Genomic DNA, 13,679 nt, shown 5'->3' with positions numbered 1-13,679 from the left:
TCTTTTAACCCATTTTTATATATCCCAAATTTCTACAATAAACATGCATTATTAGTAGTCAGACAAGAAAAAAGAATCATCTTATTTTTAAAACCACAGCTGGCTCACCACCTTTCAAACAATCCAAACTATTCTTTTATTGAATACATAGAATTCTTTAATGCATATTATGTAAACCCTACCCTTAGGATCTCAAAATCCTAACACAGGTTCCCACTGCTCCCCATACCAAACACCCACAGACCCCGGCCACCCAAAGTAAAATTCCTTACATCTCTCACAGATATTGTTTCTTCTACTATGATCTCCATCTCCGTCCCAGGCTGAACATCGCTCCCCACAGTGAAAAACAGGAACAGCTAAGATCAAGATAGAGTTATAAATGCAATTTAATTTGAATTTCAAAATTCTATAAATATATTATTTATTTCCCAAACCGGAAAGCCAATGGTCATAAAACTTTAATAAAAATCTCAAATTATGGGGCTCTGGTGGCGCAGTGGTTGACAGTCCGCCTGCCGATGCAGCGGACACGGGTTCGCGCCCCGGTCCGGGAAGATCCCACATGCCGCGGAGCGGCTGGGCCCGTGAGCCATGGCCGCTGAGCCTGCGCGTCTGGAGCCTGTGCTCCGCAACGGGAGAGGCCACAACAGTGAGAGGACCATGTACCGCAAAAAAAAAAAAAAAAAAAAATCAAATTATGTAAAAACAAGTCTACGTTGGGTATTTTAAAGTTACAATTTAAACAATAATCTTGACTACCTAGAAATGTAAGATTCTTTATCACCAATGTTTTTACTCGTAAGAAACATCTCTCACAGACATTATTTATTCTAGTACGATCTCCATCTCTCTCTCAGTCATTCCTCAAAGAGATTTGCAATTACTATACACTATAAGCATTTTCTGAGTCATTAGTTTGTGATCTTATTTTCTGTCCAGAGGTCCCATATACTTTAACTCCCTGGAACCCACAGGAAAAATGTAAATCTGATCTCATCAATTCAGTTCTTTACAGCCCTATTTTTCCTTTCTAACTCAACCGCACTTGTCATGTTTTTTCTCCTATGATCTTGTCATGCACTACTATTTGTTAGAGTTTGGGGAACAACAAATTAAAGGGGAGGTAGTTGGGAAAACTAATGAAGTGGATTAGTTCCATGTCAGGGATCTAGGAGCCATGGGGATCCTGATATGAGTTTAGCTTATCATGATACAGAGTCTTAACAGTAAGGACTTCATTATGGCTTTTGGACTGTAATGAAAGTTTATTAAGTAGGTAGGGTTCTAGGCAAAGGTCAACCTGATAGTATTCTGTAAATAAAATGAATACCGATAAAGAAAAATCTGCTGTGAGTCTATTAAATTATTTCAGGGAGTAATTAAGTTCAAAATCAGTATACTGTATTTCATTAAATCTAAAATGCTGCCCGTTGTTACTTAATATTTTATGCACTACTAAGAAAGGAAGCATAGCATCAGCTCCACTGCAGGATGCCACTGACTGTAAGATGCATCTTAATCTCACAGATGTTAAAATATAGGAGAAAAGGTGTACATTTTAGAATTTATGAATTATGGTGGTTGAAACTGGTGGCCACTCAACTTTAAAGATCTCCCTTAACCACAAAATTTTCACAGAAAAACAACCTTATGAATATACTTTGACATAGTATTTTTGACTTAAACACAGAGAACTACATGGATGTATTCCTAAATAAAAGGTATCATTTAAGGAAAAGAAAAATTTTAAGAAAAACAGTATTACTGCAGTAGTTAAGGAATGAACCATACAATTAAGAACTTCTGATCACGGTAAGGTTGGTTTGGGTCTGTCAGGTGATCTCCTTTTACCTGAGAAGACGTTGGTGCTTTTCCAGGACACAGTCCCAAAGAACTCCCCATCTTCAATTCTGCTTCCTTCAAAGTATAATTGTCTGGCACTAAAAAGAATTTTGATAACATGGTAAATGGTATTAATTCCTACCTTTGGGCAAACTACTACACTGAAATCAGCCTTTCTTTGTAAATCAAGAATGTTAAGAAAGAAAAAAACTGAGTTATACTCCATGCAAAAGGATTATATACAGTTATGTTTGATCTTAGATTTTCTCACTCTAGGACGTATACTCTTGTTATCTGTACAGCAATGCTAAGAAATAAGAGGCAGCTATGAATGTTCTAGATTCATACTTAACAAAAGAGAGCTGTTGTCTGCATGGATTATGTAATATTCTGAATTGATTCATGCATGATGGACTAGCTTCTTCCAAGTTTAAAGCTGCTATGGTGACTACCATCAAAAGAGTAAATTAAGTCTAATGACAAGATGTGTTACAGAGGTAAAAACCAAGGCTCTGGTTACTGTGATAACTGGTATCATGATGAAATCAGCAAAACAAATAAAAAACTTTGATAACAAATCTAGAAAGATACAACTAGGGCAAAACCATGACTAAAATGCATGTCAGCTAATCAGAAAGACAGGTGTTTTCCTTCAGAAAACAGAAGTGTTTGATTTTTGGTTAGGACTGTCTGTAATTCACAAGGAAGACACCTGGGTGAAAGTCTGTTCTATAAACCAGTTTCTAAAAGGTAACTTAAAAATATTAGGTATTGGAAGTCACTGTTTAAGGTAAAAGTGTTGAGAAAGACAGGTGGCATGAGTAGGTGCCAGCTTTTGAAGGCTACCAAAAAGATTTACCTGGACAAAGAAGCTTCCCATCTCTATCAATAGGCCTCAAACAGCTGTCCTCGGCTATAAATAAAAAGATGCTGGTTAGTGCAGCAAACAAACAAAACCAAAGAGAGATGCTATACTGTGTTAATTAGCAGGACGCTAAAAAAACAAAAAAACAAGCAAAAAAACCCAACAACAAAAAAACACGTACAGGCAGTCTTCCCTTTGCACAGCAGTGCAGGACCCTAAGAACACCTGTACAAGTTGAAACTGTGCACAGAAATCTTAAAAAAAAATTATGATTGTACCGTGACCTTTAAAATTTTTTGTCAAAACATTAAAAACTCTGTCAGTTATACATCTACAGTGAAATAAAAAAAATAGCAAACTAATATTTACACTGTAATTTGAAACACTACGGGGGGCTTCCCTGGTGGCGCACAGGTTAAAAATCCGACTGCCAATGCAGGGGACACGGGTTTGAGCCCTGGTCCGGGAAGATCCCACATGCTGCGGAGCAACTAAGCCCAGGCGTCACAACTACTGAGCCTGCGCTTTAGGGCCCACGAGCTACAACTACTGAGCCCACATGCTGCAACTACTGAAGCCCATGTGCCTAGATCCCGTGCTCCGCAACAAGAGAAGCCACCGCAGTGAGAAGCCCGTGCACCGCAATGAAGAGCAGCCCCCACTCGGCACAACTAGAGAAAGCCGGCGCGCAGCAACCGAGACCCAACACAGACAAAAATAATAGATTAAAAAAAGAAAACACTACAGACACTGAGAATTAAAATGTTTTCTTTGTAAAAAACACAAGAATAGTTTAAACAGGCATTGCTTTTGTCTCGTAGAGCTTGCAGTACAGGGTGAACATCTTCTCTAGCCCCTAATGATAATCTAAGTTTGGATCAGCTTCCAGTATTTTGTTTTGTACTTTCAATTTCATGAAATATCTCCAAGAGCTCCTTTAATATGAAGTGTTTCTGCCAGCGTCGACTCCTCTGGGATATCTTCATATACTTTTCATCACAACCACTTTCCTCACTCCTGTGAGTTTATGTTAAGTTCCTCTGGCTGCACATCTGGATCCTCTCAAATGACAGCAGTGTCAGCATTCCCACAGCCAGCTATTTCTTCTACAGCTCCATATACTTTTGTTTCTCTCTCTCTTTTTTTAATATATTTATTTATGTTTTGGCTGTGTTGGGCCTTTTGTGGCTGCGTGCGACTTTCTCTAGTTGCAGTGAGCGGGGGCTGCTCTTCGTTGTGGTGTGTGGGCTTCTCATTGCAGTGGCTTCTCTTGTTGCGGAGCACGGGCTCTAGGCGCAAGGGCTTCAGTAGTTGTGGCTCTTGGGCTCTAGAGCGCAGGCTCAGTAGTTGTGGCGCACGGGCTTAGTTGCTCTGCGGCATGTGGGATCTTCCCGGACCAGGGCTCAAACCCGTGTCCCCTGCATTGGCAGGCAAATTCTTAACCACTGCACCACAAGGGAAGTCCCATACACTTTTGTTTCTCTCCTGCACTTTCACCATTGTTGGCTACTTCGATTATCCGTTCTTGTAAAATGTTACCCGAGTTTACCACTGGGAGAAAAGGAGGCAATAAACTACACACTTTGCTGTCTACGTGGTGAAATTAATAGCAGCTATGCACTGACCAATCACTGATAGGCTTTAAAGAGTGAAGTAACTGGCCACTGACCACGATGTACATGTTATTTCACAGTGATCTGTAGACTAAAGAGCTAGTAGCAAAGTTTGTACTTTATGCAATTACTCAGTTAATATCCAGTGGCAGCTGAAATCTGAACCATGCTGCTGGGTAACGGTGATGAACGGTGGCCACTGAAATTCATGTGTATTAGAACTGCATAGACTCTGTCTAGATTTAAAATAAGTTAGGTGATTTTTATGCTTAGTTATTAGTAAATGGATTAGGGCCAGTATGCCCTGTTTTTGAGGATGCAAAGACTCCTGCTTTGTGGGAAGAAGTATATTAGGTTTTAATTCCAAACAATTCTTACCAAGTTGCATATGAGGTGGGGGAATTCAAAGGGGTGGAGGCTTCTGAGAGGGCAGGAATGCCATGGGCCTTAGAAGTTCTATCTTTATCTGAACAGAACAGAATCTCTTTGAGATTCCTGAGTTCTAGCCCTTATACTACAGTAATGTGAAGCCAGCATAGAATTCTAATACAAACTCCTTGACAACTGAAACAGCTTATGTAAAAGAGTTCTCCAATTTAAAAAATGTTAATTTAAAATACTGTTTTTAAAAAAAATTTTCACTTTCATTCAACACACACCATGTATCTTCTATGTGCCAGGTACTGTCCTAGAAGCTGACAATAAGAAAAACAGCCATGGACTCTGCCCGCAAAGAGCCTCATCTAATGGGGGAGGTGGACATTCATAACACAAAACACAGGTAGTTACAGTGTAAGTGCTACGAAGGGAAAGACAGGGCGTTAGAGTACGAGAGACAGATTAACTGAGATTGTGTAGCCAGGGATGACGGAAATAACATTTCAGCTGAGACCAAATGAGTGACTGAAGTTAGCAGATGAAGAGTAAAGGGAACAGAGTTCAAAAAAGATTACAGGACTAAGAAGTCGCAGGGGGGCTTCCCTGGTGGTGCAGTGGTTAAGAATCCACCTGCCGATGCAGGGGACATGGGTTTGATCCTTGGTCCGGGAAGATCCCACAGGCTGCGGAGGAACTAAGCCCGTGCGCCACAGCTACAGAGCCTGCACTCTAGAGCCCGGGAGCCACAACTACTGAAGCCTGTGCGCCTAGAGCCCAAGCTCCGTAACAAGAGAAGCCACCACAGTGAAGAGCAGCCCCCGCTCTCCACAACTAGAGAAAGCCCACGCGCAGAAACAAAGACCCAACGCAGCCAAAAATAAATATGTAAAAACAAAAAAACAAAAAACCTTCCTCTGCTTTAAAAAAAAAAAAAAAAAGTCGTCTCGGGCGTGGAAGAGAGCCTGTGACCAGAAATTCCACAAAGTCAGCATGGGAAGTACGTTGTGAATAAGCAGGTGAGTGGACTGCAAGGAGGTCAGTTAGGCAGTGGTCAGACGAAGCAGGTTCCTGTAGGCCAGGAGCCCGCAGGCAATACACTATCAAGTACAAAGAGCACAACAGGGCTTTGAGCAGAGGGTGACATGATCTGATTCACCTACGTTTAAGAAGATCACTTGCTATGTAAAGAATAGTTTCGAGGGAAGAAGGAGTGAAAGAAAGGAGATCTGTGACATGGGAAGACAACAAACTATTAATTTTAATAAACCATATATTCTTTTTTTTTTTTTTTTTTTTGCAGTACGCGGGCCTCTCACCGCTGCAGCCTCTCCTGCTGCGGAGCACAGGCTCTGGACGCGCAGGCCCAGCGGCCATGGCTCACAGGCCCAGCCGCTCCGTGGCACGAACCCACGTCCCCCGCATTGGCAGGCTGACTCTCAACCACTGCGCCACCAGGGAAGCCCGCATAAACCATATATTCTTAAGTAACTTTACTGAAGTATAATTTACTTATAATAAAACACATCCAGTTTAAGCGCACAGTTTAAAAGAGGTCGATGAAAACACTCAGTAACCACCAGCAAATTGAGATATAATTTGCGTCACCCCCCAAATTCCCTCATGCCACTCCGTAGTCAATCCCCCATCCCCTGATTCTGATCTGCCTCTGTAACTACAGCTTAGGTTTTCTTTTTTGACAATTTCACATCGGTAAGTGGAATCCTAAGAGTATTACTCTTTTGTGACTAGCTTCTTTTGCTTGGCATGATGTCTCTGAGATTCACCCATGTTTTGCATGGGGTGGTAGCTCTTTTACTGATGAATAGTATCCCATTGTATGGATACACCACAATTTGTTCACCTGCTCACTGGTATTTGGATTGTTTCCCATTTTTGGTTATGAACATTTACATACAGTATTTGTAAGGATACATGTTTTAATTTTTCTTGGATAAAAATCCAGGAGAATTGATAAGTGAATGTTTAAATTCACAGGAAATAAGCTAACTCCTTACCAAAGTGACTGTACCATTTTACACTCCCACCAACAATACACGGCAGTCCCAGTTGCTCCACATCTTTGCTATCACTTAGTTTTGTCAGCATCTAAAATTTTAATCATTCTACTAAGCGTGCAGTGATGTGTCATTACGGTTTTAGTTTGTTGGCTAATGATACTGAGCATCTTCTCCTGTGCTTATTGGGTGTTCATAGGTAGATTTTCTTTTGTAAAGTGGCTTCCCAATTTGGGTTGTCTTCTGATTAGGTTATAAGTATTTTTTATATATCCTGGATGCAAGTCTATTGTCAAATACATGTTTTATAAATTTTTTCTCTCAGTTTGTGGCCTGCCTTTTCAAATGCCTTTAAAATTTTGTAGTAGTCCAATTTGCTTTTACTTTCATGGTTTGTACTTTCTAAGTCCTATTTTTTAAAAAAATCTCTTTCTTACGGCAAAAATAACAGAGGTTTTCCCCCAGAAGTTTTATAGTTTTAGGTTTTAACATTGAAGTCTATGATCTTTTTTTTTTTTTTTAATTTATTTTTGGCTGTGTTGGGTCTTCGTTGCTGCGCACGGGCTTTCTCTAGTTGTGGCAAGCGGGGGTTACTGTTCATTGCAGTACGCGGGCTTCTCATTGCAGTGGCTTCTCTTGTTGTGGAGCATGGGATCTAGAGCGCAGGCTTAGTAGCTGTGGTGCACGGGCTTAGTTGCTCTGCGGCATGTGGGATCTTCCCGGACCAGGGGTTGAACCCACATTCACTGCATTGGCAGACGGATTCTTAACCACTGCGCCACCATGGAAGTTCTATGATCCATTTTGAGTTCATTTTTTACATGATGTAAGGCAAAGTTGGAGGTTCATTTTTGCATCTATTGATATCCAATTGGTCCAGCACTGTATGCTGAAAGAGTATCTTTCCCCATGGAAATACCTTGGCACTTCTGTTGAAAGTCAACTGACTAAATATGTTTGCATCTATTTCTGGCTTTTCAATGTAGTTCTGTTGTAAATACTCTGGAACATTTCCACATACGATCTCTGTTGCACATTCTTCTTCTTAAAAGAGCCCTTAAAAAATGTAAAACCTATTCTTAGCTCACTGGCTGTGCAGAAGCAGGTTGTAGGCCACACGTGCTGAACTCTGCTCCATATGTCTACCCTCATGACTACACACACTGTCTTGATTTCTACAGTTTCAGAGTAAGTCTTGAAATCAGATGGTGTAACTCTTCCAACTTTGTTCTTCATTTCCTCTAAAATTGTTATGGATACTTTAGGTTCTTTGCATTTCCACATAAATTTAAGAATCAGTTTGTCAATTACTACCAAAAAAAAAGAAACCTGCCAGAATTTTGAGTGAGAATGCACTGAATGTACAAATAAATTTTGAGAGAATTAGCCTCTTAATAGTACTGTGTCTTCTGATTCAAGAATATGGTACATCATTTAATTTATTTGGGTCTTCTTTTATTTTTCATGGCAATCTTTTCTAGTTTCTGGTGTACAGGTCTTCCACATATCTTGTTAAATTTACCCCCAAGTATTTCATGATAGTTTATGCTATTATAAATGTTTTCTTAACTTAATTTTCCATTTTTTTTGTTGCTAGTAAACATATATGGATTTTTCTATATTGATTTTGAGTTCTTGTTAAACTCACTTATTAATTCTGGTAGTTTTAATAGGATCCTTGGAGTATACAAACAGATGATAAGCACATCAACAGTGCTCACCATCACTGCATCAGGAAAATGCAATTAAACACAGGAGATACCAATTCACGGTCACTAAAATGGCTACAATCAAAAAGACAATTATAGGACTTCCCTGGTGGCACAGTGGTTAAGAATCCACCTGCCAATGCATGGGACACAGGTTCGAGCCCTGGTCCAGGAAGATCCCACATGCCGTGGAGCAACTAAGCCCGTGCGCCACAACTACCGAGCCTGCGCTCTAGAGCCTCCGAGCGACAACTACTGAGCCCATGTGCCACAACTACTGAAGTCCGCACGCCTAGAGCCCGTGCTCCACGATAAGAGAAGCCACCGTAGTGAGAAGCCTGCACTCGCCGCAACTAGAGAAAGCCTGTGTGGAGCAACGAAGACCCAACACAGCCAAAAATAAACAAAATAAATAAATAAAAATTTAAAAAAAAGACAATTATAAATATTGGCAAGGATGTGAAGAAACTGCAACCCTGATACATTGTCAGTGGGTACGTAAATGATTCAGCCACTTTGGAAAACGGTACGGCAGTTTCTTATAAAGTTAAACATAACTTTGCCATATGACCCAGCAATTCCGAGAACTGAAAACACAGGTCTATACGAAGACATAATGTTTATAGCAGAATCAGTCATAAAAGCCCCAAAGTGGAAACAATCCAAATGTCCATCAACTGGTAATGAACAAACAAAATGTGATATATCCATACAATATATTCCTTTTTATCCAGTCAGCAATAAAAAGGAACAAACTATTGGAACATGCTAAATCATGGATGAATCTCAAAAATGATATGCTGAGTGAAAGAAGCCAGACACAACAGACTACATATAACATGCTTTCATTTACATGAAATGTCCAGAAAAGCAAGTCAAAAGAAACAGAAAGTAGATGAATGGCTGTCAGGCGCTTGCTATGCAAATGGGAGCGAGATCTTTTTGGAGTGATGAAACTGTTCTAAAACTGGATTGCTGTGATGGTTGTACGACTTTATACATTTACTAATAATCACTGAATTACGCTTAAAATGGATGTTTTATGATATGTAAATTATACCTCAATAAAGCTGTAAAAAAACTTAATGCCGAGTGAAGAGTGAGTTTGTAGAATGTTATATTCATTAAGATAGAATTTACATAAATGTAAAAATACAATATACACACACACATATACAGAGAGAGGTATAATATATATAGTGCAATGTGAATGCACGAACTAGATACACACCCAAATCAGATATACTGGTTGCATCTGGGGAGGGATGATAGGTCTGAGGAGGAGAACATAGAGGACTTTATTTGTAATGTTTGAGGCAAAAACAAACACATGGCAAGATGTTAACATTTGTCCATTTTGGGTGGTAGATACGTGAGTTTTCCCTAAATTATTTTTTGTACTCTCCCATATTTTTTTCAATTAAAAATCAAAACAAAACTAAATTAAACCAAAAAACCAAAAGCAAACATAAATGATTACCTAGTTCCTTCATTAATTTTAATTCCTTTATGGCTTTAATTCGAATATCAAACACCACCTAAAATAGAGAAATAAACTAATGACTGTGTATAAGTTAAAAGCAATGGGAGGAGAGGAAAATGAAGATCGTCAGTGTGTGCATATACAGGTTGAGTTATTAATTACCTTACATTTAGCAGTTTTTGCCTACTTGAAAAAAATTATTTTTCCATCTCTGAAATTATTTTCTCTCTTCTACAAAGTCAAAGGCAAAAACTTAGATATTGGTTAAGTTTGCACCAAATTGATAATAATTGGAAAGGCCGCCTACAGAAAACTTCAGAAAACCAAAGACTTAATAGTAGTGAAAGGCAAAAGTGGACAAACAGTTAACTTTTCTGATGATAGCAAACAAAAGAAACTATACGTTTCTTTATGTTAAGAATGATGAATTCAGGGCCAGTGCAGGGGACACGGGTTCAATCCCTGGTCTGGGAAGATCCCACATCTTCATTAATAATATAATATAAAACTGTACTAATAATTAATAAGCATTAATAATATAAAAATGTACTAATCCAAGGGTACTATTTAAAATTTCTACTTAAATTATTTTAGATTGTGTTTTCTTTTCTTTTTTAAAATTTAGGCTAATTGCCTCTAGGGCATAAAATCGTGGAAATTTAGGGGTAAAGCTGACAGAGATCATTGACTCTACCTCCCCACCGGTAACCCCCGCTATGCCCCCCACTGTGCCAAAAAGGAGCAGAGCCTGCAGTAATCAAGGACTGCACCAGCCTCCCATTCGGGGTCAGGGCGGTAGGTCTCCTGAGCTTTGGGGCATTGACCTTATACTGTTCCCACTAATGTGCAAACAAACCTTAAGAAACTATAATTTTATATAAAAGAAAACACTCTAAATTTTTAAAATAAAGTTACAGAAAAACTTAATAAATGGAGACTACATAAATATAGAAAGATGTTTCCTGAAATAATGTTTAAGGAAACCAGTATAATAGTCTTAAATGGAAAACTGAAAAAACTCCCTTTGAAGAGCAACTGGCTTTATACAGAGCACAGAGTATACTGTAGAGCAATTTAAGATAAACTTTAAAAAACCCAAACACCAAAGAACACAAAACCAAAACATATATACCTTGTTTTAAAAATACAGAAAAGGCTCTTGAAAATAGCATTTCACAGTTATCAAATTCAGAAGATTCCATGAACTAATTAAAAAGGTAACTCCCACATTCTAATTCTAGGCTTTGGAGGGAAAAAAAGGCATATATTTTCTTGAAATATGCCAAGGGCTAACAAAGGTAAATAAGCAATAATCAAATGTTACAAATAAAAAGGTGATTTCTTAAGATTTATAAGTTTACTGAGACACCTGTTCTGAAAGATTAAGGTACTGCTTTCTAAGTAAAACTGTATTAATGAAAAGCTGTCAAGCACACTTCAATCAGTATCTACTCACTGTGTTAAGAGTTGCTGATATTTTAACTTGTTCTTCTTCAGAGTCTAATTGGCATAAATTTTTAACTTGGAGCCAGTCAACCTCATTCACACTGGTGATCCACTTCCCTCGTTTGGTCAACAAACTGTAGGGTAAAAAGACATTTAGAAAATGTGTCTTTATACAGCCCTTTTATGGATCAGAGAGGATTGGAAAATTCATGCTTTTCTTTAGGCACCACTTCCAAAATTCTGCATGTGTCACTTAATGTGACTAATTAAAGGTGACCAAGTTCTACTGAGTTGGGTTTTTGAAAGTTCACTATCTTTTTAGGGTAGTGTTAAGATAGTATTCCACGGAGTCTATATTCATGATTCCAAATATTCTTTGATTTATACAAATAATTTGTTGCCACATTTTTCAAAGAGAACTGTTGTAATTGAACAATCAGTTGTTAAAGTCTACCTGCACGCTGCAATCACCAGTGGAGCTTTAAAAGAGTACCTACGCCAAAAGCCCACCCACAGACTTTAGTAGTTTAAAAGCAGGACAGCATGCACAGCCGTGCAGACTGACGTTGAATAAAAGTACCACATCTGGACTTCCCTGGTGGCACAGTGGTTGAGAGTCCGCCTGCCGATGCAGGGGACACGGGTTCGTGCCCTAGTCCGGGAAGATCCCACATGCCGCGGAGCGGCTGGGCCCGTGAGCCATGGCCGCTGAGCCTGCGTGTCCGGAGCCTGTGCTCCGCAACGGGAGAGGCCACAGCAGTGAGAGGCCCGCGCACCGCAAAAAAGAAAAAAAGTACCACATCTAACGCATATCATTCACATCATATACAATATAATCATTCACATTATATTTTTATTATAGAGGTTTTAAAAAATTTTATGATAGCAGATGGCAGTGGAATGTCTTGTTCTAACAAGATTTTCCTGCAGATAATAGTAAAGGTTCTTGAGGAAGGAGTGACTTCTTACTAATTCACACAGAGGCACTGAGTGGGCTAGCAGAAGTCCTCTTTGGGAGTGTGTAGCAGAGCCCCAAAACACAATTCTACTCTTCATTTCAGTTATTCCACTCTGGGACTCCACCTTGAGTTAGCAATCTTAAATAGAGCAAAGTTTTAAGCACAAAGATGTTCCCTGAAGACCATCTTAAAATAATGAAAAACTGGATGATAACAAGGATGCTAGCTAAACTATCTAGCTCTTAACTTCTTCAATCCTTACAACTGTATGAAGCTGGTACTAATTATTATGCTCATTTTACAGAAGAAGAAATTAAGCAGAGAGAGATGATGTAACTTGCCCACAGTCACACCACTAGTAAGTGATAAAGCTGGAAACAAAGCCAGGCAGCCAGCCCCCAAGGCCTTGTCTCTACCCACTCCTCACACAGGAGCAGTCAGGTAACCTATAACATCAACATAGGTTACTATGCAGCCATGAAATGAGGTTTATGAAGAGCCTTCAAACATGAGGGGAGGGCTTCCCTGGTGGCGCAGCGGTTGAGAGTCCGCCTGCCGATGCAGGGGACACGGGTTTGTGCCCCGGTCCGGGAAGATCCCACATGCCGCGGAGCGGCTGGGCCCGTGGGCCATGGCCACTGAGCCTGCGCGTCCAGAGCCTGTGCACTGCAACGGAAGAGGCCACAACAGTGAGAGGCCTGCGTACCGCAAACAAAACAAAACAAAACAAAACATGAGGGGAAAGCAGGATATAACTATTTATCTACAATATCATCAGTATTATGTTTAAAAAGGAAAAAACCGGACTTCCCTGGTGGTGCAGTGGTTGAGAATCCGCCTGCCAATGAAGGGGACATGGGTTCAAGCCCTGGTCCGGGGAGATCCCACATGCCGCGGAGGAACTAATAAGCCCGTGCACCACAACTACTGAAGCCCGCACGCCTAGAGCCTGTGCTCTGCAACAAGAGAAGCCACTGCAGTGAGAAGCCCGCGCACCGCAATGAAGAGTAGCCCCCGCTCACTGTAACTAGAGAAAGCCCGCGCGCAGCAACGAAGACGCAATGCAGCCAAAATATATATATATATATAAAATAATAAATTAATAGGAAAAAACCCTTCAAAACAAAAACCCAATTATTCGAGCTCAGAAAGCTAACAGTGACAGACACTGCATGAGTGGTATGGTGATGCTGTTTTGGGTCTCCTGTCTTCACCTCTGTATTTCCCAAGTCCTAATGAAAGTATATTACTTTCTAAAAAGAAATTTATAATAAACTTTTAAATTAAATAAACAAGATAGGGAAATAAATGTCTGGAAAACACTTGTCGAAAAGAGAGTGATACATGTAATCCAAAATAAACACAC

The 13,679-nt window shown here is 39.8% G+C and overlaps 1 protein-coding gene across 16 annotated transcripts in view; it reads right to left on the bottom strand.

Moving 5' to 3' along the window:
- The window catches only part of USP40 (ubiquitin specific peptidase 40), a 98,532-nt gene that overhangs the window by 33,685 nt on the left and 51,168 nt on the right, over positions 1 to 13,679 (bottom strand). For 15 of the 16 annotated variants that reach the window (XR_010944168.1, XR_010944169.1, XM_067740165.1 and 12 more), the window contains 5 exons: positions 11,365 to 11,488; positions 9,906 to 9,963; positions 2,705 to 2,758; positions 1,855 to 1,943; positions 273 to 359 (listed from right to left, as the gene is read on the bottom strand). Coding sequence is in view for 14 of the 16 variants with exons in the window: in XM_067740165.1 (XP_067596266.1) it covers positions 273 to 359; positions 1,855 to 1,943; positions 2,705 to 2,758; positions 9,906 to 9,963; positions 11,365 to 11,488 (412 nt within the window). In the remaining 2 variants the exon portion in view is untranslated. Of the gene's footprint in view, positions 1 to 272; positions 360 to 1,854; positions 1,944 to 2,704; positions 2,759 to 9,656; positions 9,700 to 9,905; positions 9,964 to 11,364; positions 11,489 to 13,679 lie in introns of all 16 variants that reach the window. The other variant, XM_067740166.1, reaches the window with a different exon arrangement.

This window comes from Pseudorca crassidens, chromosome 6 (assembly GCF_039906515.1).
Source record: "Pseudorca crassidens isolate mPseCra1 chromosome 6, mPseCra1.hap1, whole genome shotgun sequence".
Classification (NCBI taxonomy): domain Eukaryota; kingdom Metazoa; phylum Chordata; class Mammalia; order Artiodactyla; family Delphinidae; genus Pseudorca; species Pseudorca crassidens.
The sequence above is the reverse complement of the archived record's forward strand: the minus strand, read 5'-3'. Positions and strand labels throughout refer to the sequence as shown.